The 27,396-nt window shown below is 34.5% G+C and overlaps 2 protein-coding genes across 2 annotated transcripts in view; both read left to right on the top strand.

Moving 5' to 3' along the window:
• Nucleotides 1–27,396, top strand: part of LOC143233075 (protein turtle homolog A-like) — a 149,006-nt gene that overhangs the window by 58,930 nt on the left and 62,680 nt on the right. The window contains exons 4-9 of the mRNA XM_076468960.1: nucleotides 3,678–3,968; nucleotides 6,373–6,660; nucleotides 11,775–12,074; nucleotides 12,307–12,432; nucleotides 15,271–15,298; nucleotides 23,952–24,046. Of these exons, the coding sequence (XP_076325075.1) occupies nucleotides 3,678–3,968; nucleotides 6,373–6,660; nucleotides 11,775–12,074; nucleotides 12,307–12,432; nucleotides 15,271–15,298; nucleotides 23,952–24,046 (1,128 nt within the window). The remainder of the gene's footprint in view (nucleotides 1–3,677; nucleotides 3,969–6,372; nucleotides 6,661–11,774; nucleotides 12,075–12,306; nucleotides 12,433–15,270; nucleotides 15,299–23,951; nucleotides 24,047–27,396) is intronic.
• Nucleotides 24,933–27,396, top strand: part of LOC143222244 (uncharacterized) — a 50,902-nt gene continuing 48,438 nt past the window's right edge. The window contains exon 1 of the mRNA XM_076448514.1: nucleotides 24,933–24,954. Coding sequence (XP_076304629.1) covers nucleotides 24,933–24,954 — 22 coding nt within the window. The remainder of the gene's footprint in view (nucleotides 24,955–27,396) is intronic.

The following is a 27,396-nucleotide window of genomic DNA, read 5'->3' as shown; positions in this document are numbered from 1 at the left end:
TTTTTAACAGAAAATGAGAAATGCAATCCATTTTTTACAGTAAGCGTTGGTTTCGGCGGACGTTAACTGAAGCTACTTAATATGTGTAATCCAACGGTGGTACATTCGGTATGAAAAATTAAAATAGTCCCGGCGATATGTAGTGCCTTATATATTGGTGTGATAGCCAACCCTTAAATTTTGACCAAAGAATCTTAACTTTTCACGTATCTCGTGTAAACCCATTTTTTTTAGCAACCGAAAAGAATAAATAACCCCAGGCCAGATCACACTTTATTCCAAGTCCTTACGAAAACAACCTTAGTCTCCTATCTCCACCCAGAGCTCGAACCCAGAAACCAACCACGTGGCATATTTTGACTACTAATACTGTTTTTTTCATTAATTTTACGCAAAGTTTCACGAGGACTATCTGCTCTAACCGTTCCTAACATAGCAGTGTAAGAATAGAGAAAAGGGAGCGAATTATCATCACCCACCGCCAACTCTTGGACTACTCTTTTTCCAAGGAATAGTGAGATTGACCGTAACTTTATAATGCCCCCATGGCTGAAGGGGCGTGCATGTATGGTGTGACGGGATTCGAACCTGCGACTCTCAGATTACGAGTCGAGTGTCTTAACCACCTGGCCATGCTGGGCCTTTTTATACTGTCACTAGAATGTCGTCATATGTGTAACAGGAAACTAGATTTGTTTCAAGTTTACTATTTTATTACTCTCTGAACCGTATCTAACTATTTATTATTCGCGCCATTATAAGTCGTAAATCATTGGCGAACGTGAGGGGTGATAATACTACTGATGGATAGAAATGTAAAATCCTTATTTGTTAAAAAAAAGTGATTATTTCATTATTACGATAACTCGTTTTCACGTTTGTAAGTTCTTGCTGTTTATTATCATTTCTATCAATTGAGGTTCTGTTTCATGTTTTGAGCGTGCTAGTCGACACCTAAATTATAGCCTAATAACTGGTCACAAATATTCGCCTAGGCAACGAGTATACACGGTACATAAAAACGCAATATTTATCTGATTGGTTGGTCAGTTTATAATATAAAACTACAATATGTGCGACCTGGGTTCTGCCCCTCGCGAGTACCGAAAGTCGGTTTATAGCACCACCGTGAACATATTTATCTGAAAAAGAAATATTTGGCCAATTTAATTTTACGCAACTCATCTTATAAACGTAAGTAAAACAATAGAAAAGATTTGAATGAAACAGTATTGAGAAAAACATGGTATTATTCTTTCATGGCGTTCCAACCAAAAATATCACACTAATGTTTTGAGTTGTGCCAGAAATGAAAATATTTTCCCCATATTACGAATCTCAAGATGGTAAAAGTTATTGAAATCTCTCTTGTTTTTTTGTTTTTTTTACTGTGCCTTAGGTATTGAAAGTTAAAAAAATAATATTAAAAACATACATTTTAGTTGGTGTTAATATCTCAAGTTTAATAATCTCAAAGTTAGTTCTTGATTTTTACAAATCGTTCTTAGTAGATACCAAAAGGTTTGGTAATTTTTTCAAGTGTTATGAGAAAGAAACTGTAGGTTCTGTTTGTTTTTGTATTTTGCGCAAAGCTACACGAGGACTATCTGCGCTAGCCGTCCCTAATTTAGCAGTGTAAGACTAGAGGGAAGGCAGCTAGTCATCACCATCCACAGCCAACTCTTGGGCTACTCTTTTACCAGCGACTAGTGGGATTGATCGTAACATTATAACGCTTCCACGGTTGAAAGAGCGAGCACGTTTTGTGCGACGAGAAATCAAACCCGTAACCCTCCAATTAGGAGTTGAACGTCTTAACACACCTGGCCGCTGAACGTTCTACTGTATACTTTACATAAATCTATGTGTTGACTGGAAATTGCTATTGAGTAATACAAAAATCTATGGAATGTTATGTACATTAATAAGCACGTTCAAATATCTAGTTTTTTAAAGAACGTCTGCGTAAAACTATACAAACGGTTATCTGCGCATACTTCATACTGTCTACCCTATTTACTAGTGTCGTCTAACTCAATTTAGTAATGTTTATTATGTCTAATTATATTTAAAATCAACGTTTAACCTCTCGCAGACCACCTACGGACCTTTGCTATTAATCACTAGCTCGATTAAATTGAACTTCGCGATCAGGGCAAAGAGACGGACTCTTCTGAGCGTCCTCGATTGCTTTGCATCTATTTTTGAGATGCTAAGTGTTAAATCGGAATACCTGCCACGATTTTTAGTTTAGTTTAGTGGACTTGACTCTCAGACAGTTAAACAGTCAGACTAAAATGGAGGTCGCTAATCGAAAACTGAACGAATTGAACTCATAACCCCAAATTAAGAGGCACATTTTTGCGGAAACCAATAACTGATTCATAGTTCAAGCCCGCTGGCTGTGACCCACGCTCGATACGCAAATAAAGTGTTAACCTGAAGATGACCTAAGAAGGTGGAAACATTGTTCTCTGCTTTATAAGTGTCAATACCTGTAACCAACCGTCCTGAGATACATTTTTACTTCAGCGGGTTTTTCGTCATCACGAAGATGTAGGGATGCAACAACATTTACAAAATTATTTCATTTTTATCAGTATATCTAAACCTGCCTTCATTTTGTAAACCTAAAATTATAAATACATATTTTTATAATAAAATATTAAACTCATTTATTACAACTAGTTTTACGTTTCTCACATAAACTTTTAAATTCAGTTTTTTTTGGAAAAGAAAGTTCAATTTATTCTAAAGATGGCTGGTATGGGTATTAAAACTTTAATTAACATAAAGTACAGAACAGCGTTTTGTCCCTCTTCGGTCATATTCTGGTTAACAAGTTAAAAGTCTTGATTGTACATTTTTACTTCAAGTTGGTTTCTGGTTATCGAAGTGTTAACTGGTTAAACTTATGATGTTGTTTTTGAATTTCGCGCAAAGCTACTCGAGGGCTATATGCACTATTCGTCCCTAATTTAGCAGTGTAAGGCAAGAGAAAAGGCAGCTAGTCATCACCACCCACCGCCAACTCTTGGGCTACTCTTTTACCAACGAATAGTAGGATTGTCCGTCACATTATAACGCCCCCACGGCTGAAAGGGCGAGCATGTTTGGTGCGACCGGGATCGAACCCCCGACCCTCGGATTACGAGTCGAACTCCTTAACACGCTTGGCCATGCCGGGGCCTGTAAACTTCTGAACTATCGTGTTACCAATTTTTATTAATGATATGTCAAAGTTGTAATATTTTTTGCTTCTTTGTTTTTAAGTACAGAAATGGATACCTTTTGTCTAACTCTAAACTTGAATCTTTACGTTTATATATTTTATTTATCAACTCAAATAAGTATATGTTTTTGGGATATATCAAAATGGTCTAAAAATAATTGTTGTCACCGAACTGAACTAAATGGACATGAAACACAAATACATAACATATTTTAACGTATAAATTAACACCTACATTCAACTAAATGGATATGAAACACAAAAGCACAACATATATCTAACGTATAAACTCCCACCTACATTCAACTAAATGGATATGAAACACAAAAACACAACATATTTTTAACGTATAAATTCATACTAACATTCAACAATTTAATTTGTTTCGGTAGAAATAATAGATATTCAATATTAAATTACACCTCATAACTTTTATTGGTTTCAGACCAACCCAGACTGACACTTTCTTTAGGAGCAAACATACAACACGATGCCATTCGGGAAGGAAGTGACGTCTATTTCGATTGCAACATTCAGGCCAATCCTTGGGTATCCGAAATTGGATGGATGTTTGAAGGAAAGCCACTTTATAGCAAGAAAATAGAAGGCATTATTATTAGTAACCAGACTTTGGTTTTGCAGAAAGTTACTCGAGAAAGAAGAGGGCGCTATCAGTGTATCGCATCCAACATAGAGGGAGATGCAGAAAGTGAGGAAATTACATTGCGAGTGCACTGTAAGTTAATACACCCGATTTCAATATTCAGTTGACACCAAACATAGGTTGAAATTTTAAAATATAACTGACAGTGCATTTATAAAATGACTTTTTTAAGACCTGGTGTTGAAGTAAAGATATAAGTTGGGTTATTATAAGATTGTATATGAACACATACTTGTCTACGTAAATAAATAAAAATAGTTTCGTCTGTGTCAGTTTTCATTGTATTTATTTCAATTGTACATGTATTTATACTAAAGTTATACAAAAATGTTTAGAAGTGAGTAGTTTTTCGAGATTTACGACTGTAATGTAAATCACTTTCACGTATCAGCCCCTAAATATAGTCTACCATCATGTTTTTGTCATACGCTCCCAGGTCACGAAAGCAAAGTTTGAATAGAAAAATAGGTCTTTTCCATTTACTTTAGACATAAACAATTTGGAAATAAAACTTTCTGTCCAGGAACAAGAAAAAGTAAACATTCTGTTACATTGTGTAATTTCAATATTACAATATTTTTTAATTACATTATTTTTTCATACAAGATAATGACTTTTACTTTGTTTAATAGTTACACGAAGTTTATAAATATACACATAGACGATTATTGAAAATTTAAAGCTGAATGAATATGTTATACTTTCTTGTTTTCACATCTTGTAATAACGTTTAACTTGATCATAAAATCTATGACTAGAAATATAGAATCAATATAAGTTGTCGATTGACACTTTTTTCTAATTTAATATTTCAAGCTGAAAGATTACCTTATTCGCTATATAATCTAAGTTATGAGTTTCTATCTTCAAGTTACAGATCAAGCCATCTCCAATTTAAAATTTCTAATTAATGGTTGAAGAACCAGATAGCAACAACCGCTATTTTACTTGCTATTCTTAACTATGAAATGCGTCAAAAATGAAAAATTTGAGTTTTCACTAAATGTATCGTGGTTGGAACATTGAATCTTTTCATCTGCACTCCCACTCAGCCACGTCTCACTCAAGCACTTGCGTTTAATTAGTTTATATATGATAAAAATTAAAGCATGAATCATAGAAAGTTCCCTTTATTGTTGTGCTTGTTATTTTAAAAGGGCTGTTGGCATGATAATTCTATTACATTTCTCTGCATTGTAAGCTCACGTAATAAAGGCGCTCGACTCACATTCTGAGGGTCTCGGGATATAATCCCAGTCCAATCAAACATACTCACCCATCAGTCTTGGGGGAGTTATAATGTTTCGTTCAATCCCACTATTCGTTGGTAACAGAACGGTCCAAGAGTTGGTGATGGGTGGTGATGACTAGCTGCCTTCCCTCTAGTCTTACACTGCTAAATTAGGGACGGCTAGCACAGATAGCCCTCGAGTAATTTTGTGCGAAATAAAAAAAAAAAAAAACAATCATAAGATAGACTGTTTAAGGTATTAACATTGTATACGCAACCCGGTGTATCATTCGATTTACGGCCCGGCATGGCCAGATGATTAAGGCTTTCGACTCGTAATCAGAGGGTTGCGAGTTCGAATCCCCGTCGCACCAAACATGCTCGCCCTTTTAGTCGTGAGGGCGTTATAATTGGACGGTGAATCCCACCATTCGTTGGTAAAAGAGTAGCCCAACAGTTGACGGTGGGTGGTAATGACTAGCTGCCTTCCCTCTAGTCTTACACTGCTAAATTAGGGACGGCTAGCGCAGATAGCCCTCGAGTAGCTTTGCGCGAAATTCAAAGAAAAAACAAACGTTCGATTTACTACTTGCCGTTTAATTATAAAAGATTTGATGACTTTCAGCTCACGTAAATATTTCTAGACAACAGAAAATGGGAAGAGAAAAACTAATATTTTTTTGATATATATATATATATATAAGCCTCCCAGTGGCTCAGCGGTATGTCTGTGGACTTGCAACGCTAAAAACCGGGTTTCGATACCCATGATGGGCAGAGCAAAGATAGCCATTGTGCAGCTTTGTGCTTAATTCAAAACAACAATAAATATATATATATATATATATATATATACACATAGTATTTTAGTTATCATTTACTCACCACAGTGAACTTGTGTTTATATATGATCTGCAGAAAATATATCGTTAATGGTACTAATTTATATGTCGGAAGAATTCAACTGAATCGAATAACAAAATGGACTTCATACTAATTTTTTTTTTAAGATAATGAATATCTTACCTAAGAAATAGGGAGATAAATACACGTTAGAATTAAAGTAATGCCTGTAACTGACTTTTCTGTTTTAAATATTCAAATAAAACTTCTTGTGTAAAATGATAAAAAAAGTTTAACTTATGTACTATTTGACAAATATTTTGGTACCTTCTTTTCAACGCAACCTTTTGCTGTGCAGTTTCCTGAGCATTTTTGATATATTTCTTATCAACTCTGTAATAGATGCTCCTGTTTGTAAACCTGGTCAGAAAATCGTTTACGGTGTTGGAAGGAAGGAGTCTGTGATGATCAGGTGCGAAGTTCTGGCAGATCCCACAGATGTTACCTTTCACTGGACTTTGAACAATACCTTTGAGAGTCTCGAACTGCGTTCCTACACAACTAACAAAACAGTTAGTGAAGCCACATATAAGCCAAGAACAAGATATGGTTACGGAATATTGAGTTGTTGGGCGAAGAACGCAATTGGCACGCAGATAGATCGTTGTAACTTCAGCGTTATACCAGCAGGTAGCTTTCATATTTAATGACGTGTGCATTATATATAGTGGAAAAAATTCTTCGTTTAAGAAGCCTTAGGTAAAGACGTACGTTAATATTGAACCTTATTAGCAATCGAAAGGAGAGTTGTTTTTGTTGTTTTTTTCCTAAACCTCGAAGTTCATGATGGATAAGTTATTGTGACATATTCTGATCTACAAATATTTAAATAATTTGTATACACAGATATATATATATATGTATATTTAATATTGGTCTTACATAGATGCAATGCCCATGTTTTTCATTTAATATGCTTAAGTGTGTTTTTTTTTTCTTATAGCAAAGCCACATCGGGCTATCTGCTGAGCCCACCGAGGGGAATCGAACCCCTGATTTTAGTGTTGTAAATCCAAAGACATACCGCTGTACTAGCGGTGGGCTAGTACGTTTAAGATGTCGAAAAGCTTGAACCTTATACAAATACAAACATATTAATAAATATATAATTCACATATTTAAGTAAAGTCCATCTCTGGATTACGTGTTATAAAACATACATCTCTGATACGTTATGAAATTAAAAAACATACATAAGGAAGGTAAGTATCAGCCTGCATACTTATACTATTATTTCATTGAGATTTAATCTAACATAACATAAACATTACTACAAGAGGCTTTAGTTAACCTACAACATAGGCACCATATTTAAAACATACTCCATTTTATAAATTTTTATAAATGCTCGTGTTACGACCGCTTTATTCAACATTTATAACCCATTGTTTAGGTTGTACGTATTCCTGCTGTGAACTGAAAGATACTAAGGTAAATATGATACGTTGACGTTTACTCCTATAATCAATAATATGCAGATTTGAACACAGGTTTTGTTTCTTACTCGATCCATATGACTTGCTTCTCTTGTCTCTCTCGGTTTAACAATGTTAACTCCTAGGGCTCCATTCTTTGTAGAAGACACAACAGTTAGTCCAATGTGGCTTTGCTATAAGACAAACAACGCTCGGTTTATTTCTTTTCCTCACACCTGGTCCTGTTTTGTTTTCCTCACACCTGGTCCTGTTTTGTTTTCCTCACACCTGGTCCTGTTTTGTTTTCCTCGCACCTGGTCCTGTTTTGTTTTCCTCACACCTGGTCCTGTTTTGTTTTCCTCACACCTGGTCCTGTTTTGTTTTCACTGTCTTTATTTATTAAACCCCTTTCATTCTGTAACTTAACACCTCTTTTTCCCAATACATCACATTGCAATATCTCATAACAAGTCCATAATCTCCACATTGGCTGCACAGGGAAGACGGTTGAACATTTTAATAATGTTTTAACTGTAACTCTCCAATGTCCTACAGACTGACCAAAGATAGCCGCTTCCTCACCTCTCTCAAATTCGACATATGTTTCTTACATCTAACATAATATCTTTCTTATCAGAGAATTTAAAATTTTTTGTATGCTTGCACACTACAAACGATCTTTCTTCAAACAGTGGAAATTTCACTCTCTATATATGTTATTAGTCTGTATATTTAATATATTAAATTGTCTAGGTATCTTATAAACCCTGTAGTCTTATATGTATGTCAGTGCGACATTTCAAAACATTTATAGTATTTTTATACATATATCTATACTCAATGAATTGGGAAATACCCATATGTCCTTCGGTCTACCCTTAGTGTTCAGGATCACAAATTATTACTCGTACATTCATTTACATAACCATACATTAAGGCCCAACATCAAGTTTTAACTACAGCCGGATGAATCTTAAATACGATACTTGTACAAAAATATATTTTAGTTTTAATAAGTGCAAGATACCAGACTAATATTAACAATCAACATAGGAGAGCGTCTTCATATCGATAACCACTTGTTGGTCTACAAAACTAAACTGCTGTAGTAACAGAACGTTTTTATTACCAAGCTCCCTCTTTAAGTAGTGGCGAAAGCTTTCTCACCTGTTAGTATGTTTTAATATAAATACGTTAAATGTTCCATACAATCTTCATCTATTTAATTCAGCACTACCCCTATAATTGAATACGATGCATCAGTTTATGTAATAGTAATTAACATCTCTTTATAATTATGTAAGGCCCCGCATGGCCAGGTGGGTTAAGGCGTTTGACTCGTAATCTGAGGGTCGCGGGTTCGAATCCCGGTCGCACCAAACATGCCCGCCCTTTCAGCCGTGGGGACGTTATAATGTGACTATTCTTTGGCAAAAGAGTAGTCTCAGAGTTGGCGGCGGGTGGTGATGACCAGCTGCCTTTCTTCTAGTTGTACACTGCAAAATTAAGGACGGCTAGTGCAGATAGCCCTCGAGTAGCTTTGCGCGAAATTTAAAAAAAAAAAAGTATGGCTGCAATTTCCACAAACCCTGAAACCCCATTAGCACAACGGTATGTCAAGGGACTTAAAACACTACGGTCCGAGGTTTGATACTCGTGGTGGGAAGAACATAGATAGCTCAGCTCATTTTTTTAGCTTTGTGTTTAACTTCAAACAAACACAAACAGAAATAAATCTCCTGACATCCTAGACAGCTCTCCATATACCTTTCTCCTTATGATTCTGGGGGAGTGTCAGTCCATTTTTATTTGTTTATATAAAGTAGTTCCAATATCTTGATGTTCATACATCCTGAACCGACTATGGTTCTTCGTTACTACGTATTCATCCGCTAATGTAACTGTCTCAAATGTGTATGCCAGATTCCCATCTTTTAATTATATTAAAAGCGGTGTTGATAATTTTGTCCAAATTGGATCGTGCAATGTCACGTCTACACTAGTATAATCGTTTTAACTGTAGTTGGATCCTAACAGCCATTAAACTACAAACACGTTCTGACTTCTTACATACTCTTTAAATGTCTTATTTGCCGTCTTTTAAATTCAAAAACTCTTAATTTTCTCCGGACTCAAGTGTTACGTTTATAGAATAGTTGATCTTACTATATAACACCTTAATATGCCTGCACTTCCAAATGTAATGTACGTTTCTAATGTTTTCCAAGTAATAGCAGTTTTTTTCCCATAACCCTTGCCTGCTGTTCTACAACTCTGGCAATTTTATTTAAAAAACAAAGCACAGAATGAATCTGTTATTTCTTTCATAAATTTTAGTCAACTTCACGAGCGTTTTTTAATGCACGTGAAACTTATTAACAAAATTGCACGTGACTTCAAAAATATATCTTTTTCACATTCACATATTTTTGGCAATTGCATATGAGTGTTTTTACTGCGCATGCACACACTATTACTAGAATTCTTCGTGCTTTACTTTTGCCATTAAATCGAATTTTTCTTGTTTATGCCTATCTGTTTATTATATCTAACTGTTTATTATTAACATTTTTTCCAGTGTTAAACAGTGTTAAACTTCCAACTTTAGTTTAACAGGCACTAAATAGTTATCAGGATAACATTCGCGAACTCATCTCGCGTATTTGTCGTATTTTCACTGAGTACAAAGTTTGAAGAATCACCTACTGGGATTTTCGCCTGAATAAAAACTTCGCGTATCTATTCTATTTTTCAGTTGATATTACACGTTATACTTAGCTCTATACATTTATTTCCCAATCATCACAAAATGTATAACCAGTAACCGTTTACTGAGCCACCATAGAAACCAAAATAAACAACATCCTCTGTTTCCCGACAACATTGCGTCATCCACTTGAATGGATTTTGTTTTTATGTTGTTTTAATTTCATATTATTATTTCATTGTTTGGATTGGATTCCAAAAAAAACTAATGAAACCCGCTTCTGACTGCTTTCAAATCACTTTGTTTTATGATTGTGTTACACTTGCATTTCACTTTTTATTCCTTTATAAGCTGATCTAGGCTGGTTCTCTTTAATCTCTTATAAGGTAAGCTGGGCTGGTGCTTTTTACTCCCTTATAAGGTGATTTAGGCTTGTTCTTTTTAAAACCTTATAAGCTGATCGAGACTGGTTTTTTCTATTCCCTTATAAACTGATCTAAGCTGGTTCTTTTTAATTCTTGATAAGCTGATATAGTTTGGTTCTTTTTAATACCTTATAAACTGATATAGTTTGGCTCTGTTTAATACCTTATAAGTTGATCTAGGCTGGTTATTTGTAATCCTTTATAAACTGATCTAGACTGGTTCCTTTTAATCCCTTATAAACTGATCTAGGCTGGTTCTTTTTATTCCCTTATAAACTGATCTAGGCTGGTTTTAATCCTTTATAAGCTGATCTAGACTGGGTTTTTTTATTCCCTTATAAACTGATCTAGGCTGGTTCTTTTTATTCCCTTATAAACTGATCTAGGCTGGTTTTAATCCTTTATGCTGATCTAGACTGGTTTTTATTCCCTTATAAACTGATCTAGGCTGGTTCTTTTTTAATCCCTTATAAACTGATCTAGACTAGTTCTTTTTAATCCTTTATAAGCTGATCTAGGCTGTTTTTTTTTATTCCCTTATAAACTAATCTAGGCTGGGTTTTTTTAATCCTTTATAAGCTGATCTAAGTTGGTTCTTTTTATTCCTTTATAAAGCTGGTTTAGGCTAGTTATTTTTAAACCTTTATAAGCTGATCTATGCTGGTTATTTTTAATACCTTATAAGGTGATCTAGGCTGGTTCTTTATAATCCCTTATAAGGTGATCTAGGCTGGTTCTTTATAATCCCTTATAAGGTGATCTAGGCTGGTTCTTTATAATACCTTATAATGTGATCTAGGCTGGTTCTTTATAATACCATATAAACTGAACAAAGCTGGCTGTTTTCTCATATCTCTCAACTCCAGCTGATACTCATTACATCTGACTTCATAACAGTTTGTTCGATCTTTATTTAGTCACCTCTCATAAACAACAAAGAAGAACCAATACGCCCAAAATGTTTATTTCGTTCTAGATTTATTTAGTCTTACGCCATGCTGTTTATTCCAATTTTCATCGATAATTCATGTGTGAAAAATAAAACAAAACGAAACACCAACCTTTCAATTTTGTAACTTGTTTTTTTTTTTTAATTTAAAAGAATTGTTTTCTTTTCGTAAACATTTGTGTAACTGGAATACGTTAATATTATTTCTTGAGCGAATAATATTTCTGATATATCTATATTTATTTTAGGAAGCCCAGATCCCGTGAGAAATTGTGACGTTACGAACAGAACAATAACAGATATTGAAGTGGAATGTGAAGCAGGGTATAATGGTGGACTAAAGCAGTTCTTTCATTTGGAAGTGTTTAACTCTCCTTTGGAGAAACTGCAGACAAATATGACCAAACAGGATTTTCCAGTTTTTAATATCAACGATCTCCCACCTGGAACGAATTTTATTCTGGCAATTTATGCATCAAACTCTAAAGGAAAAAGCCATTCTGTTTCTCTAACAGCAACGACTCTGTCAGCTCCTGAGAAACGCACAGGTAAGCCTACTTCTCAGTCAGGAAACGAAAGATAGAAAACACATTAAGATAATCTCGAAACTGCACATTTTTAGGCTAATGGAAATAATTCCCGCTAAAATTCTTAAAAACAAAATAAAAACGACCACTTTCGTAGTTTTAAGATGCTTGTGTTTTATTTCAATTTAAGGCTTAAGAAAGATTGTCTTATCCAGTTTTACATAGCTGTACACGGATTTTATGTTTTTACTAGCAAAACTTGAAAGACCTGCAATCAGTCCCGTATTAGGAATATTAATTGGAATAGTCGGTGCTCTGGTCCTTCTGGCTGTTCTGATTGTCATCATAATGAGATTTAGGACCCAAGAGCAAAAGAAAAGTAAGTCTCTTACCATAAAAAAACTATAATCTTTTTTCAATAAAAAGAAAACACTAAATAAGAAACTATAAACGTAAGTTTTAAAAGTTATAAGCGGATTGAAATATTTGTGTACTTTTTGTGTCTGAAACGTCAATATCTTGTTTAGTCAACGTTGAGAAAGAATATTTATTTCCTAACTAAACATGTTACCCCAGATAATTAAATCGAATACACTGATTGGGTAAACGCGCCTTACTGATTGAAATATGCAAGAACAGATGTTGAGGCTACAACGTTGTAGTGTGATGAAATATACAAAAAAAAAAACATTTATTTTACGAATTGGTTTTATTATTTCTTTATTTATATCAAGAGAAACGTAACTATTAATCAAGAACGTTAAACAAGGTCTGCACATTGTCAGTAAAAATAAAACTTTATGCGACATTGGTTTATTATTTTCACCAAATGCAGTAACAACAACAACAACAAACAAAGATTCAAAGGGTATCAAACATTTTCGTTAAATTTGAACTTCACTAAGAAATATTTAAGAATGGATTTTAACGTTTACCAATATCAAACGTTTCAATTCCTCTAATGCCAATTTTTACCATATTGTTTCATTATGGTACTTCAGGTGAATAGTTACTCCATAAGCTTACGGAACAAAGATAATAGCCGTTTGGTCTTCTAGTAATTTTACACTCACGCACTGCTCGAAAATGTGTTCTTTGAACTATTTGAATTATGTAGTGGAAAGGCTTAGTTTATATCTTTTGATGCGAAAAATCAGCCATTTTAAAATGAGTGTAAGCAACAGCACGTTTTACGATTATATTTTAAGGTATTTAATTATATTTGTGTTTCTTCCAGTTAGTGTTATAACGCTTAAACGTCGTTGTTCAATAACTTCTGTAAGCACACAAATGACACCCTGTTGTGCAGAGTTAGTGAACGAGTAGCCAAGGACTTGGCAGTGAGTGATGATGACAAGCTGTCTTCCCTCTAGTCTATCACTGCTAAATTAGGGACACCTAGCAAAGATAGCACTCGGGTACCTTTGCGCGAAATTAAAAACAAAAACAAAACATCATTATATCGTCTGGGTATTGCGCGTTATGTAAGACTGATATAAGATAGCTCATCCGTTAATACGTATCGGATATAAATTAGGTGAAATATGAGGTTATTTTGGACGTCCAGTTTTTTGTATGAATCTATTTATTAATGAATATTTTTAAGTTAGCTATATTGAAACAATTTACTATTCTACCTTGCGATTTGACGTTTGTAACAAATGATACTTTAAATCTCACGAATATAGATATTTTTTGAATAACTCGATAACGAAGAAGTTTTAGTTGTAATTATGATAATTTCCACTAGGTGTCGTATATTTAAAATTTACCCATATACTAAACTTAATTTATCTGAGGAAAAAGATACATAAGTTATCTGCTATTTCCATGGTAGGGATTCGAGCTCTAGATTTGGTGTTGTAATTCCATAGATTTACTGCTGTCCCACAGAGGACACTCAATTCAGCGTTTACCTCAGATTTTTTTTTATTTTCGTTTGCATTAATGGACAATTTGTTTTTCTAGTTGTTTCACGACATCAAGATCCGGCATGACCACGTTGGTTAAGGCGTGCGATTCGTAATCTGAGGGTCACGGGTTCGAATCCCCTTCGCCCCAAACATGCTCACTTTTCAGCCGTGAGGACGTTATAAAGATACGGTCAATTCCACTATTCGTTGGTGAAAGAGTAACCCAAGAGTTGGTGGTGATGACTAGCTGCCTTCCCTCTAGTCTTACACAGCTAAATCAGGAACGGATAGCGTAGATAGACCTCGTGTAGTTTTGCGCGAAATTAAAAAAACAAAACAAACAATGATGATATCTGTTGTGAATTAGACTTGTACTCGTACTAAAGGAGCCTTTCTAATTGTATTGGCGATTACAATTATTACGTACTTGCTAAGATAAAACAATAATAATATTTAATAAACTTCTCAAATAAAGCATTAATTATTTTATATGTAACTTGATCTTGACAAGTTAAAATTTGAATATTTAGCTATAGGACGTGAAACATTTATCTTTCTTATGATATAAGACCTTTGTCTTCATAATTCACATAAATCACCTTCCAAACGAGAAATACCATTTATTTTAAGTTATAAATTGAGAAAATATTAGACATAAAAATACCGCGAAAGTTAGACTCGGAATGACCAGGTGATGAACGCTATCGACTCGTAATGCTGAAGGTCGTGGGTTCGAATCCCCGTCTCACCAAACATGCTCGCCCTTTCAACCGTGGGAGCGTTATAAAGTGATTGTCAATCCAACTAATTGTTGGTAAAAGAGTAGCACAATTGTTGGCCGTGGGTGGTGATGACTAGCTGCCTACCCTGTAGTCTTACACTGCTAAATTAGAGACGGCTAATCCAGATAGCCACGTGTAGCTTTGTGCAAGATTCCAAATAAGCAAAAGAGAAAAAGTTCGGATGGAAAGATATCAGACGTAAGTGTCCTAGTTTCTGAAAGAAATGCGTTTATCGCAAGTCGAGGAATTTTACAGTTAAAACTTAACTGTCAGTGCGAAAACTAAATACATTTTGATTGTGCTAATTAATATTTTAGATTTATTTTCTTAACGTTTCATAAAAATACTATGTTTCAGTACTTGAACATAAATCTTTCATCTGTAGTTACTGTTTTGTCGTTTAGTCGCGCAATTATATATTTAGAACATAAATTTATAATATATGTGAAATCATACATAAAGTATCATATTTTTCAATTGCATGTTTTTTCAATCATTTTACTTATCTAATTTTTATCGTAGGTCCAGCAGTTCAAGATGTAATGGACAAGTAAGTAGATTATTGTTATTTTAATTAATATTATCTAAATGAAGAAACTTTAGAGAATTGTTGCATGAAATCGATATTATTGAAAATAAAAAGTTTCTGAATTCTCAGGCCCAGTGATGAGGGCTCTCGACTCGCAATGTGCTTGCCTTTTTGCAACTATGACAGCGTTATAATGCAATGTTTAATCCAACTATTTGTTGGTTGAGTATAGCCTAAAAACATTGGTGATGGATGTTACCGGTAGGAGGCCCGGCATGGCCAAGTATCTTAAGGCGTTCGACTCGTCATCCGAGGGTCGCAGGTTCGAATCCCAGTCGCACCAAACATGCTCGCCCTCTCAGCCGTGGGAGCGTTATAATGTGACGGTCAATCCCACTATTCGTTGGTAAAAGAGTAGCCCAAGAGTTGGCGGTGGGTGGTGATGACTAGCTGCCTTCCCTCTAGTCTTACACTCCTAAATTAGGGACGGCTAACGCAGATAGCCCTCGAGAAGCTTTGCGCGAAATTCAAAACAAACCAACAAACGTTACCGGTAGGCCACTTTTCCTATAGGCAAATTGAAAATTACAAAATGCGGCAGAGAACCTTAGTAACATTGTAAACAATAAAACAACTTAATATACTTAAGAATGGCTTTATTGTCTTGAAACTTTCACATGTTCTACAGTAATTCCTGTACGCCGTATCCAAAAATGATGTCCATTTTTTTCCATCACGTACAGAATTTTCACAAAACGTCATATATAGTTTTATATACGTGAATCCCTCTCGTTAAAATTAGGAAATTTATTTCGGATTAACAGCACGAAAGGAGAGAGCTAGGACCCAAGTTATGAGAATATTTTCAGTAACATACGGGTAATGTAGCGGAGGTATCAAATAAGATTTAAGGCGTGCGACTCGTTATCTGAGGGTCGCGGGTTCGCATCCCGGTCGCGCCAAACATGCTCGCCCTTTCAGCCGTGGGGGGCGTTATAATGTGACGGTCAATCCCACTATTCATTGGTAAAATAGTAGCTCAAGAGTTGGCGGTGGGTGGTGATGACTAGCTGCCTTCCATCTAGTCTTACATTGCACAATTAGCCCTTGTGTGGTTTCGCGCGTAATTACAAAACAAAAACAGAAACAAATAATTTCGTGCTTATCATATGTGTTTTATAAAGGGCAATACGGAATACAGAAGACGTTAATGAAAAACCTCTCAAACTGTTATGGAGTTTTTGAATATTTTGTAATATTAATATTTTTAGGAACTTGACTTAAATAACTAAAGAATAACCAGATTTAAAAATATAAAAATATTATGGTTAGATTTTTGAATTACCGTTAACTTTTGTAACTAGAATTATAAATTTAGATTAGGCTTAGTTATAAGTTAACTAACCTGTAAATCATAAAACGGATTGGTTTATTAAACGAACATGATTTACAGACTAGGTAATTGTCTCTTCGTGTTCTACGGATTAACTTGCTTACTTCTCTTTAGTTCCATTTACTTAAATTCAGCTTTAAGATGGATTATAAATCAGACTACGTCATTCGCAATAGAATATATCGTGTTATTAGCATTACGTAAACAACAAATGAAGCAAAGTTGAAAAAAGACTAGTTTAGTAGTTATTTAAATAATTTAAAAAATGACACTTCTGTGGAACATAGTTTCACAATTAATTACTTTAGTATGAATATGAAATAATGACAAAAACTAATTCATTTTATTATAAAACATTAGGTGTGACAGTTTTGGCTATAAGTTACAGGTATTTAGTATTGAGCATTTGTTTCCTAGCTACAAATACAATGACTACGTCTAGTGCAAGTTTGTTTGTTTGTTTTTTGAATTTCGCACAAAGCTACTCGAGGGCTATCTGTGCTAGCAATCCCTAATTTAGCAGTGTAAGACTAGAGGGAAGGCAGCTAGTCATCATCGCCCACCGCCAACTCTTGGGCTACTCTTTTACTAACGAATAGTGAGATTGACCGTTACATTATGACGCCCCTCACGGCTGAAAGGGCGAGTATGTTTGGCGCGACCGGGATGCGAACCCGCGACCCTCAGATTACGAGTCACACGCCTTAACACGCTTGGCCATGCCGGGCCACTAGCGTAAGAGTTAAGCGTTCACAGTTTGTTAGGTGTAATTGGTAGAATGAATGGGTTTTATACAAGAACTCAGGATTGGCACATACTTTAAACGAAGCTAATAATGAAGGTTTTCAGTTGGTTTGTAGAGTTTGTAAGTTAGTAGAGAAATAAAGCTATATTAATTAAAGTAGAAGTAATAAATAAAAAGGGTAAACTGTGATAAATAACAGTGGCATATCCCTAGAAAGAATACACCAGCTAACAATGACTTTCAGGGAGGTAGAGTACTATTATGGCTAAAAGTGGTGAATTTAACTTTAAAAGCCTGCTTTTTGTTTTAACATATTTCGATCCTTGACTTGTGTAGATGAGGAACTATTGGAGGGAAGAAAAGAAAAGGGTCAAAGGATGATATGGATGATAAACTTAAGTGGTTACTGGTGATTCCTTCACGAGATATGTGGATAGGATAGCCTGTGGGGAAAGTAGGGCGAAAAGAATTTGATTATGTTAGTCAGGGGTACAGTTGAAGGATATAACTGAGAGAGTAGATGATATAATAATAATAAGTTTTTGTTGTCTAATAAAATAGAGAAAGGTAGATAAACGTACTTAGAGAAACCGACATAATATAATTGTGGGATTGAAATTATGACTACTTTACTAGGACGAAATGTTAAGCTTAGTTTAATTAATCGTTAAGTATAAACAGGCTTGTTGAGAGTTGTGGGATTAGTTCAATGGGAGAAGAGATCTTTTCTATATTAGATGGTTTACACTTAAATAAAATTGGTTCTGGCTTGTTTACAAGGACTAATGAATCAACTATGAACAATCCCATAAACTAGAACTAGGAGGGCGAGAATGAGCTAAATGTTGAAAAAATGTAGCATAGAAAACGAGTTCTGAGAATAGGCTTAAATGATAATAGGCTTAAATGATAATAGGCTTAAATGATAATAGGCTTAACTGAGAATAGGCGTAACTGAGGATAGGCTTAATTGAGAATAGGCTTAACTGAGAATAGGCTAACTGTTGCAATTGTAATACTAGAAACATAAGAATTTAAAAGGTAACCTCAGAGGAGTGGAAAGAATGAAAGATTTTGATGCAATGGGATTACTGAAACATAATTAAATGTAGATGGTTTAGGTGAGAAGAAATTATTTGAAATACAAAGTTATTGGCTTTAATTCAGATTTATTACTGAAGATTGGGCTGAGGATGGCTTTATATGTAATATGTGAGTAACATCCTATGAAGTTGGGAATATCAAAGATAACAACAAGGGTTTCTATTAGCGAATATAAAGGGAAAAAAGTTTCTTGTAAACATTTGTTACAAACGATTAGATGATACTGATAAAGTTAGTGAGATGAAGATTTTACCTGTTAATGAAGTCGAAATTATGAATGATTTTAATTTCGAGCATGTATATTGGGAAATACGACTGTTTGTTTATTTGTTTTGATTTTCGTGCAAAATTACACGAGGGCTATCTGCGCTAGCCGTCCCTAATTTTGCAGTGCAAAACTAGAGGGAAGGCAGCTAGTCATCAACACCCACCCCCAACTCTTAGGCTACTCTTTGACAGTCCCCATAGCTGAAATGGCGTGCATGTTTGGGATTCAAACCCGCGACCATCGATTTACGAGTCGAAAGCCTTGACCCACTTGGCCATTTTGGGCGATACGAGTGTTGAACCGTAAAGTAGAAAGCTTTCTGGAATTTGCAGGGTGGATTTCTTCATCACTTGGTCAAAGGACTTCCGAGAAACAAAGCTGTGTTAAATTTATTGTTATAAACTGTTGAGAGGGTGGTAAACGGGGAACATCTTTGCTCTATTAAGTTCTATGTTTTGCTACATATAAATATCACGAACAATGCTATTTTGGTTACAAATTTCAAAATAGCTAATCTTGACGGAATGCGACAAGAATTTTCTGCTTCGAAATGAGTTATTTAGAGACGTTGATCGGATGTGGAAAAACCTGAAGATACAGTTTCAAATATCCAATATACGTGTATTTCTTAAAGAAAGAGAAAGGGTAGCTATAAATACAAAAACCAGATTGGCTCACAAAGGGTATAAGATATAAAATTAAAGAAAAGAATAAGAGATTTAAGAAATTTAAATTGATTGTTATGATAATAAATGTAAAAGAGAATAGAAGACAAAGAAAGTTTGTCAAACAGGAAATTAAAATAATATAATATAAAAACTTAGCTATTATCCACCTATAATTTAATTTGATATATTTGATTTCATCTACATGGTTCTTTTAATAAATAACTTTTTTATTAACAAAACTGTTAGTTTTGAATTTGAAAACTAAGTCCTACACGACTAAGCATGTACATTAGAAAATTGCGGGTGCGGCATGTTCAGATGGTTAGGTGCTTGTCACAATCTGATGCTCGCGAATTCGAATCCGCGTTCCACAAAAGATGATCCCTCTATTTCAGCCGTGAGGACGTTACAATGAAGCGGTCAATATCATTATTCTTGGTATAAAGGTAGCCCAAGAGTTGATACTGATGACTAGCTGCCTTCCATCTAGTTTGGCACTGCTACATTAGGGACAGCAAGCGCAGATTACCCTCGTACAGCTTTGCGCGAAATTCCAAACAATCAAACCGAAAATTACACCCCTGTATAAAAGCCTCTGCCACATATGAGGTAGTCTTTTACCAATGAATAGCGGGATTGACCGTAAGTTATAACATCCCCACGCCTGAAAGGGCGAGTACGTTTGATGTGACGAGAATTTGAACCCGCGATCCTCGGAGTAGAAGTCAAGCGTCTTAACCACTTGGCCATATCGGGCGTCTTTGATGTAGGTGTTTATGTTGTCTCATGCAATCTGGAAAGACTCAGATTGGTAATTTATGATATGAAGGACAAAATATGTTGTCTCATGCATCTGGAGAGACTCCAGATTGGTAATTTATGATATGAAGGACAAAATAATAATTAAATATTAAAGTCATTTAATCATAATGTAGAATTATCTCATTTACTCCAACAATCTTGCGTAATGGTGTTGAATAAATGTACATGTGAAATGTTTGAATGTTTCATATCTCGCAAATAATTTAATAATCGAAAATATATTATTAATTCTTACAATAAAAATGATAATAAAGTGAGAATATAAGTCGTAAGAACAATGTCGAAGTTCACAGTTCAAAGTTTTAGCGTTCGACATTTTATAATAAGCATTTTTTACCGTTTTATAAAACAAATTATGTACAGAATAATAAAACTGTTTTAATCTTTTCCAAAATATGTTTTGTATTTTTACTTTGACTTCGATCCAAGTTAAATGGATTGTTTGTTTGTTTTTTTGCATAAGATATTGCAATACGTTTCGTATTGATATTTTAAACATCAACCAAGCATGTGTTTGAGATAAGATATCAGTTGAGTAATTTCCACTATAAATTAGTTTATTTTGCTTGAAAAATGCAATCGAGAAAACTAGATCCAAAAGTAGACACTTTCCAATTTCCGGTTGTTTTGGATAGATTCTCTCTTGACGAAATCAAAGATATTGGAAGATGGGTGAAGAATACTAAATACAACTTTTACACATGTGTACAAAGTGAGTTTGAATGTTGAAGATTTATGTTAGAAATAAGCGATTGTTGTTTTTCTATATCATTTGTAAATATATCAAAATATTTAATATGAAATAGTTATTTATTTTAAATATTTTAATACATTAACAAATAATATACAAAAACAACAATCGCTTATTTCTAACATGAGTCTATTCTCTGATATTAATCACTAAAATTTTAACCTGTATTGTATAAGGTATTGTTAACTAGATTATTGTATTTTTCAATTTCCTGTATTTACAGTTGTTGTTGTTGTTTTCAATTAAGCTCAGAGCTGCACAATGGGCTATCTGTGGTCTGCCCACCACGGTATCGAAACCAAATTTTAAGCGTTGTAAGTCCGCAGACATACCACTGAGCCACTGGGGGGTTGTTGTTGTTTTGAATTGAGCACAAAGCTACACAATGGGCTATCTGTGCTCTGCCCACCACAGGTATCGAAACCCGGTTTTTAGCGTTGTAAGTCTGCAGAGCGTGTTGGAAGTTAAATAGTGACTTGTGTTAAGGAATTTGAATAATTTGTGCAACTTTTGATAGAGTTTTTGAAATTTCTAAATGATGTTAATTATTCATAATAGCAAAGACCACTTTCGTATAAAATAAACTTATGGTACAAAAATGTTTGTGTGTTACGTAAAGCCTATGCATAATTGAATGAAGAAGATAAAGACAGTGGAAAAAACATAAAGCATTTCGAATAATTGGAAATAATTTATTCGATCTTCAACGAAATCTGAAAATTTATTGACTGAGATGATTATTATTTAAATTATAATATAATAACTCAATAATTAATTTATTTGCATATTAAGAAAAACGGTAAATGGACGGATAAAACAAAGTTTATATATTGCGCAACAACTGACAACTGAGTTACCTGTGCAAGGTTAGAACAATTTTAGACCTAAATAGCTCTGTGAGTCGTTAGGGGCTCCTAATTTAGCAGTGTAAGACTAAAGGGAAGGCAGCTAGTCATCACCATCCATCGCCAACTCTTGGGCTACTCTTTACCAAAGAGAAATGGGATTGACTGTCACTTTATAACGTCCTCACGGCTGAAATGGCGAGCATGTTTGGTGTAACAGGGATTCGAACCCGCGACCCTCGGATCACGAGTCGAACGCCTTAACCCACCTGGCCATGCCAGGCCCAGCTTTAAAGGATTATAGAGGTTGGGAATACAGGTTTGTGTCTCGTAACTCAAATCAAACCGAGTGTGTATAAAGTAGCTTTGCAATCTCGACTCCACTGCTTCCTAATGAAACTTTGTTGGTAACCACCAGGTAGTTAGTGAGAAGAGCATGACACTGTTGAAGAGTAAGAAATGTTGGCTGTTTTGTTTTTGGAAAAATAAAAGAAAGAACAGAATTATGATTTGATCATCGAAATGGAGAACCAATAAAACCTGGAAAGCAGTAAGTTTACCAGCATTAAGTTACATCCTCTACATGTAATAAAAACAAAAAAGACTATTCCACAAGCCCCCTAGTGGTTCAACGGTATGTTTGCGGACTTACAAACTAAAATCCAGGTTTCGATACCTGTGGTGGGCAGAGCATAGATAGCCCATTGTGTAACTTTGTGCTTAATTCAAAACAACACATATTCCAAAAAACAAATAAAAGAAATGTTATTTAACCTAGGTATAATTTATGTTCTTGTCTCTTAAATAATTGAATGTAAAGTAGTGGTTGAAACGCAGTGAAATACAATAGTTTAGGTTTCAATATCTTCAGAAGTGTATACAGATTATTAAAATTTTAAAAAGTCAGTAGTGACACATTTTTAGTGATAAATATCAAAAAGGGTTTGTAATGTTTCAACAGTATATCACATGTACGTATTAGCTTTTTTAACTCACTTTCTGGTTAAAATTTCGATCATTTAGGATTCACCTGACAATAAGTTTTAGTCCATATATAATGTCAAGGATGTCTCATACGTTTTTCGTTTGTTGCACAAACGCCAATGAAAATCAGTACTAGTCGAACTTCTCTTACAATGAACTACGACCAGTGATTTTCCACTGATGACTTGATGTATTCACTATCGCCAAGCTCATGGATGAACACGCATTGCTTTGTATTGCATTATATATGAGGGTTGCAATGAGGTCTTTTCTAGCTTGATAGCTTCCATTAGCTCAAGTTTATCCCATAGGTCTCAAATCACCACTGGAGAGAAAGGATAATGGATGAAACAGCATTATAAATCATGTTTTTTTACACAATCTTCCAGACAGCGCAGCAGCGGTGACCATCACCACTACTGACCCACTCTTGAAGTGTTATTTCAGAAGACGTGAGATATCCATCAACAATACAGTGATGCTAAATGTACTCAGACCTTCAGTATATGATATGTCTAAGCGAGATCATATATTTACAAGTTTATATGTGCTTAAGGGTCGTCCAAGATCCAAGGGTTCAGAGGGGAATGGGTTCCGAGACAATTCCTTCCACTTCCATTTTTACAACAACTAGGAAAACAAAATCATTGGAATGCTGACTAACATGGTGGCTCAAACGAGCTAGTTGGCACTTGCAACACTACAGCCAAGAATTGTGTTATACATGAGTGAAGGTAGTGTCACCAACCAAGCCAACTACTGTCCACCACGATGGTCAAGGCACCAACAGCAAAGCAAGCCAAAGACGAGTTTAATTACTTGTGAATGCTATTTGTTAGCAACCACATGACTTTATTTGCATTATTTGTACAACAGAAAACCTCGCTCAAAATCATTATTCTATATCCTAATTCAACTATTACAATAAATTATTTGGGAATTTCATTTTATACCTATAGTCAGTTTCACATAACTGAAGGAAGGTCCCAAATATAAAAGGATAAAAAATACATTAAAGATCCTTAAAACAAACGAATGTAACTCAATTACCGTATATTTATATGTGTATACATATGATTTGTTCATTTTGTTAGAAGTCAAACGCCATTTCAAAAAGACATGGATGAAGTTCTTGACCCCGACACCAGGGAACCTGACGTCATACCTTCTTTAGCTATTGAATTTCACGGTATGTGTTATCTCATTTTTGTATTGTTCATTTCATAATGTAGTCAGCGTGTAAATATATCGCATCTAATTATTCTTTTACACTTATGACTTTTCATTATCAATTCTACTGAATTTTCTATATTCTTTTAATTATTTATTTTAAATGCTGAATTAGTAACCTCATTTACATGGGAGTGAATAGAAGAAATAGCCTTTAGTTAGTCGCTGATTGGCTTTGGTCTAAAACGAAAGAATTGCAATGATTGTGATTTGTTAGTTTTGAAATGAGGACCAATGACTACAGAGGCGGGCGTTACCTGTCGCTATCTCATTACAGCTAACAATAAACGCGCTTTTCGCTTTAGGGCCTTGGTTTAATTATTCAGACGATGGTCTGTAAAGATTATCCCAAGAGTTATTAGTGGACACTGTTGACCAGCTCAAAATCAGTGACGACTAGATCGAACAGCTTTAGACGAATATTAACGAACAAAGTTCAGAACACTAGGGTCCTCATTTAGAAATGTAGAGGTAAAAATATTTGTATCAAACTCGAACTTATTAAATATACATTAAAAAAAATTCAACCTCTAAAATTACTTACATGTATTCAATATTCGTGTTTTACGTCAACAGATTTATATCACTTGGGAAATATTCGTATTTTTGTTTTCCATGTTAATTTGGAAACAGTCCTTTATTGTCCTCTCCGTATCCTGTTAAGTCAGAAAAAAATACGTGTTTTAAAACTTCATAGATGTATTTTTGACGAATCGTACTCATGAAAGGAATTTAAGGTTGCGTTACTTATTGTATCTTCAGAAAATTCACAAACAAAGTCTTCAAAGAAAAGAACATATAATTAAAACCTGTTTACATTTCCATATATCGCATTCTTAATTGGTATGGAAGAAGAACTCTGCAAAGGTATATATATAATATGTGATGTGGTTTCATTAGGGAATCTTATATGTGTATGTTTTTTTTTAAAGTGTAGGGAAAAGTTTAAGCCACACAGCAATGATATTAATTCTTACGTTAACGTATACGTAAGTGTCGTACGAATATATAAATTAGTAATGTAATTTCTCCATATAATTGCGTGAATATTTTAATGAGAAACAGTAACAACAAACGTGTTTCAAACACAGCTTTTAATGTGTGGTACGTAATTGTTTGTCATAAAGTCTTGTTGAGTGTTTTGTTTATTTTTTTGCTTAAGAACAATTTTATGTTCTAAACTGCCTTAGGACTACTTATAAAAAACGAACCTTTAATTCTCGACGCACTAAACTTTGAAAACATAAGTATTTGAAATACATTGAGCTTCTAATAGAAATTTCTAAGTTATTTCGAATTTCAACATTTCTAATTTGCGTCCAGTTACTTAAAGACATATAGCCTTAATATCAATTAATAATACTTACGGCTTTTGTGTGATGAGACGTTGCTCCAGTATCCTTTTAATAAGTTACGTCTCAAGAAACATGAGATCGATAAGGATTAGACCCATTTCCCAAGAAGTCAGCCTAGAAGAAAACATCTTCTTTTAGCTTGTCAGCAGATGTTGACATAAATCTTAGATTAGTGAGAATATGAGAAATCGGAAGCCCACATGTGAATCTTGTATGTTAATTTTGGTCGATTTCTCATAAAAGTTCTCACTACGTGTTCTCTAGCATCTAAACAACAATTTATCTTTAACTTGAGAAAGACGTAACCTACAGTTTGTATTAAATATTCATTAATTAAGCAGAATCAAATTATAAGCACTACGTTGTAGCTCTTAATAGCCTAGACTAACTGACTAACGCATAATTCCAGTGTTGAATAACCGTCTTGTAACTTCATAATTGCAACTGGGAACCATCGCATTTAGCGCAACATGAAAGAATCTAAAAATTATTTTCTGAGTCCAGTGCAACATATGGCTGTTTTATATACTTTGCAAAAACGACACTTCATACAGGGCGTCCCAACTTCAAATAATACGTTGTAAAATTAAAGGTTCAACTTTATATCTAAACCACGACAAATAATGTGATTTATGTATTTTATTAGTGTGTGTCCATACAGTATTGAGTAATTGTTGGTTATTGTTTTAAATAATATCCACTGGATAGCAATCATTTCCTTAATTTTTCAATGTTTAGTGTCTTATACCTTGTATATTATTTTTACCTTTTTTATTAGGTTTATTATATGGTCGTTTTACTGAACGTGAAAAGGTATAACTGATGTGTTTATAGCAAAGGTCTTAATATCTCTTTGGTGTTCATGGAACCTTACCTGTAACGGGTGTTGTGTTTCCCCAATATATTGTTTATTACACTCAAACATAGTACAATAAATAACATTTCGTTTAGAGAGGACTGGGAGCGAAAGATTTTACCTTCTTAAGACTGTTACATAGTGTAGGATGTCTTAAAGAAACACCTGATGTTAAGTTTATTCGTTATCTTAAGAAGTTTTTCTTCTAGGCCTACTAGGCCTGGTCCATAAGGAAAAAATGCTTTTTCTTTTCAATGTGAATTTCAGGTTGTGGTTCATCAGTTGAAACAGGTGTACTATACAACACACGTTGAGTTGTTTTATTTGGATAACAATTATTTCTGAAACTCTTCTCAAGATATCTATTATTGTTACGACTGTTACAACAGATGCAATTCTAGCATAACTAACACTAATCACACACAATTGCAAAACAATATCATATTTCATTCATTGAAATTGAACTAATTATGCTTAGTTTTGAACAGGAAATAGCTCATTTCATGCTGGACTTCTGCAATTATGGTACATGCAACTGATATGTTAGAAGTTGTACAGAGAAAATAACAGAATGCCAGTTAGGTGCATGGATGAACAGTTATTCCATCCATTACATATACTCAGTTCCACTGCTTCTTGGTTTGATCACAGCATGAGTCTTATGGAATATGAGCCCATGTGTTGCACAGACAAAAACTGACACATAACGTTTACATTACATCAATTTTGAATTTACCAACACCAGATTCGAGGTAGGTGATGTCCACCTTTCTTCCATGAGTGATTTTATCTAAACAGAGCGAGAAATGTACCTCTTCTCTAATGTCTAGCTTAATGCCATTCATGAGAACAAAGTATTATTCATTGAACTGAATGTTGGCCAATTCACTTGATGGGCTCCAAATATAACGAAATCCACCATGGTAATCATTGTTTCTGTTTCCACCAGGAAGAGAACCTCTTACCCTCCTATCGCCTGGTCTTGAGAAATGCTGAACCAATCTTTATACTATTTGATACAAGTAGATTTCTTGTGCTCTCGAAGTTGGTGGCGATGTCTGGTAGTCAGTTTTTTTGATTTGTCACAAAATTCATCAC

Source organism: Tachypleus tridentatus, chromosome 1 (assembly GCF_004210375.1).
Source record: "Tachypleus tridentatus isolate NWPU-2018 chromosome 1, ASM421037v1, whole genome shotgun sequence".
NCBI lineage: Eukaryota > Metazoa > Arthropoda > Merostomata > Xiphosura > Limulidae > Tachypleus > Tachypleus tridentatus.
The sequence above is the reverse complement of the archived record's forward strand: the minus strand, read 5'-3'. Positions and strand labels throughout refer to the sequence as shown.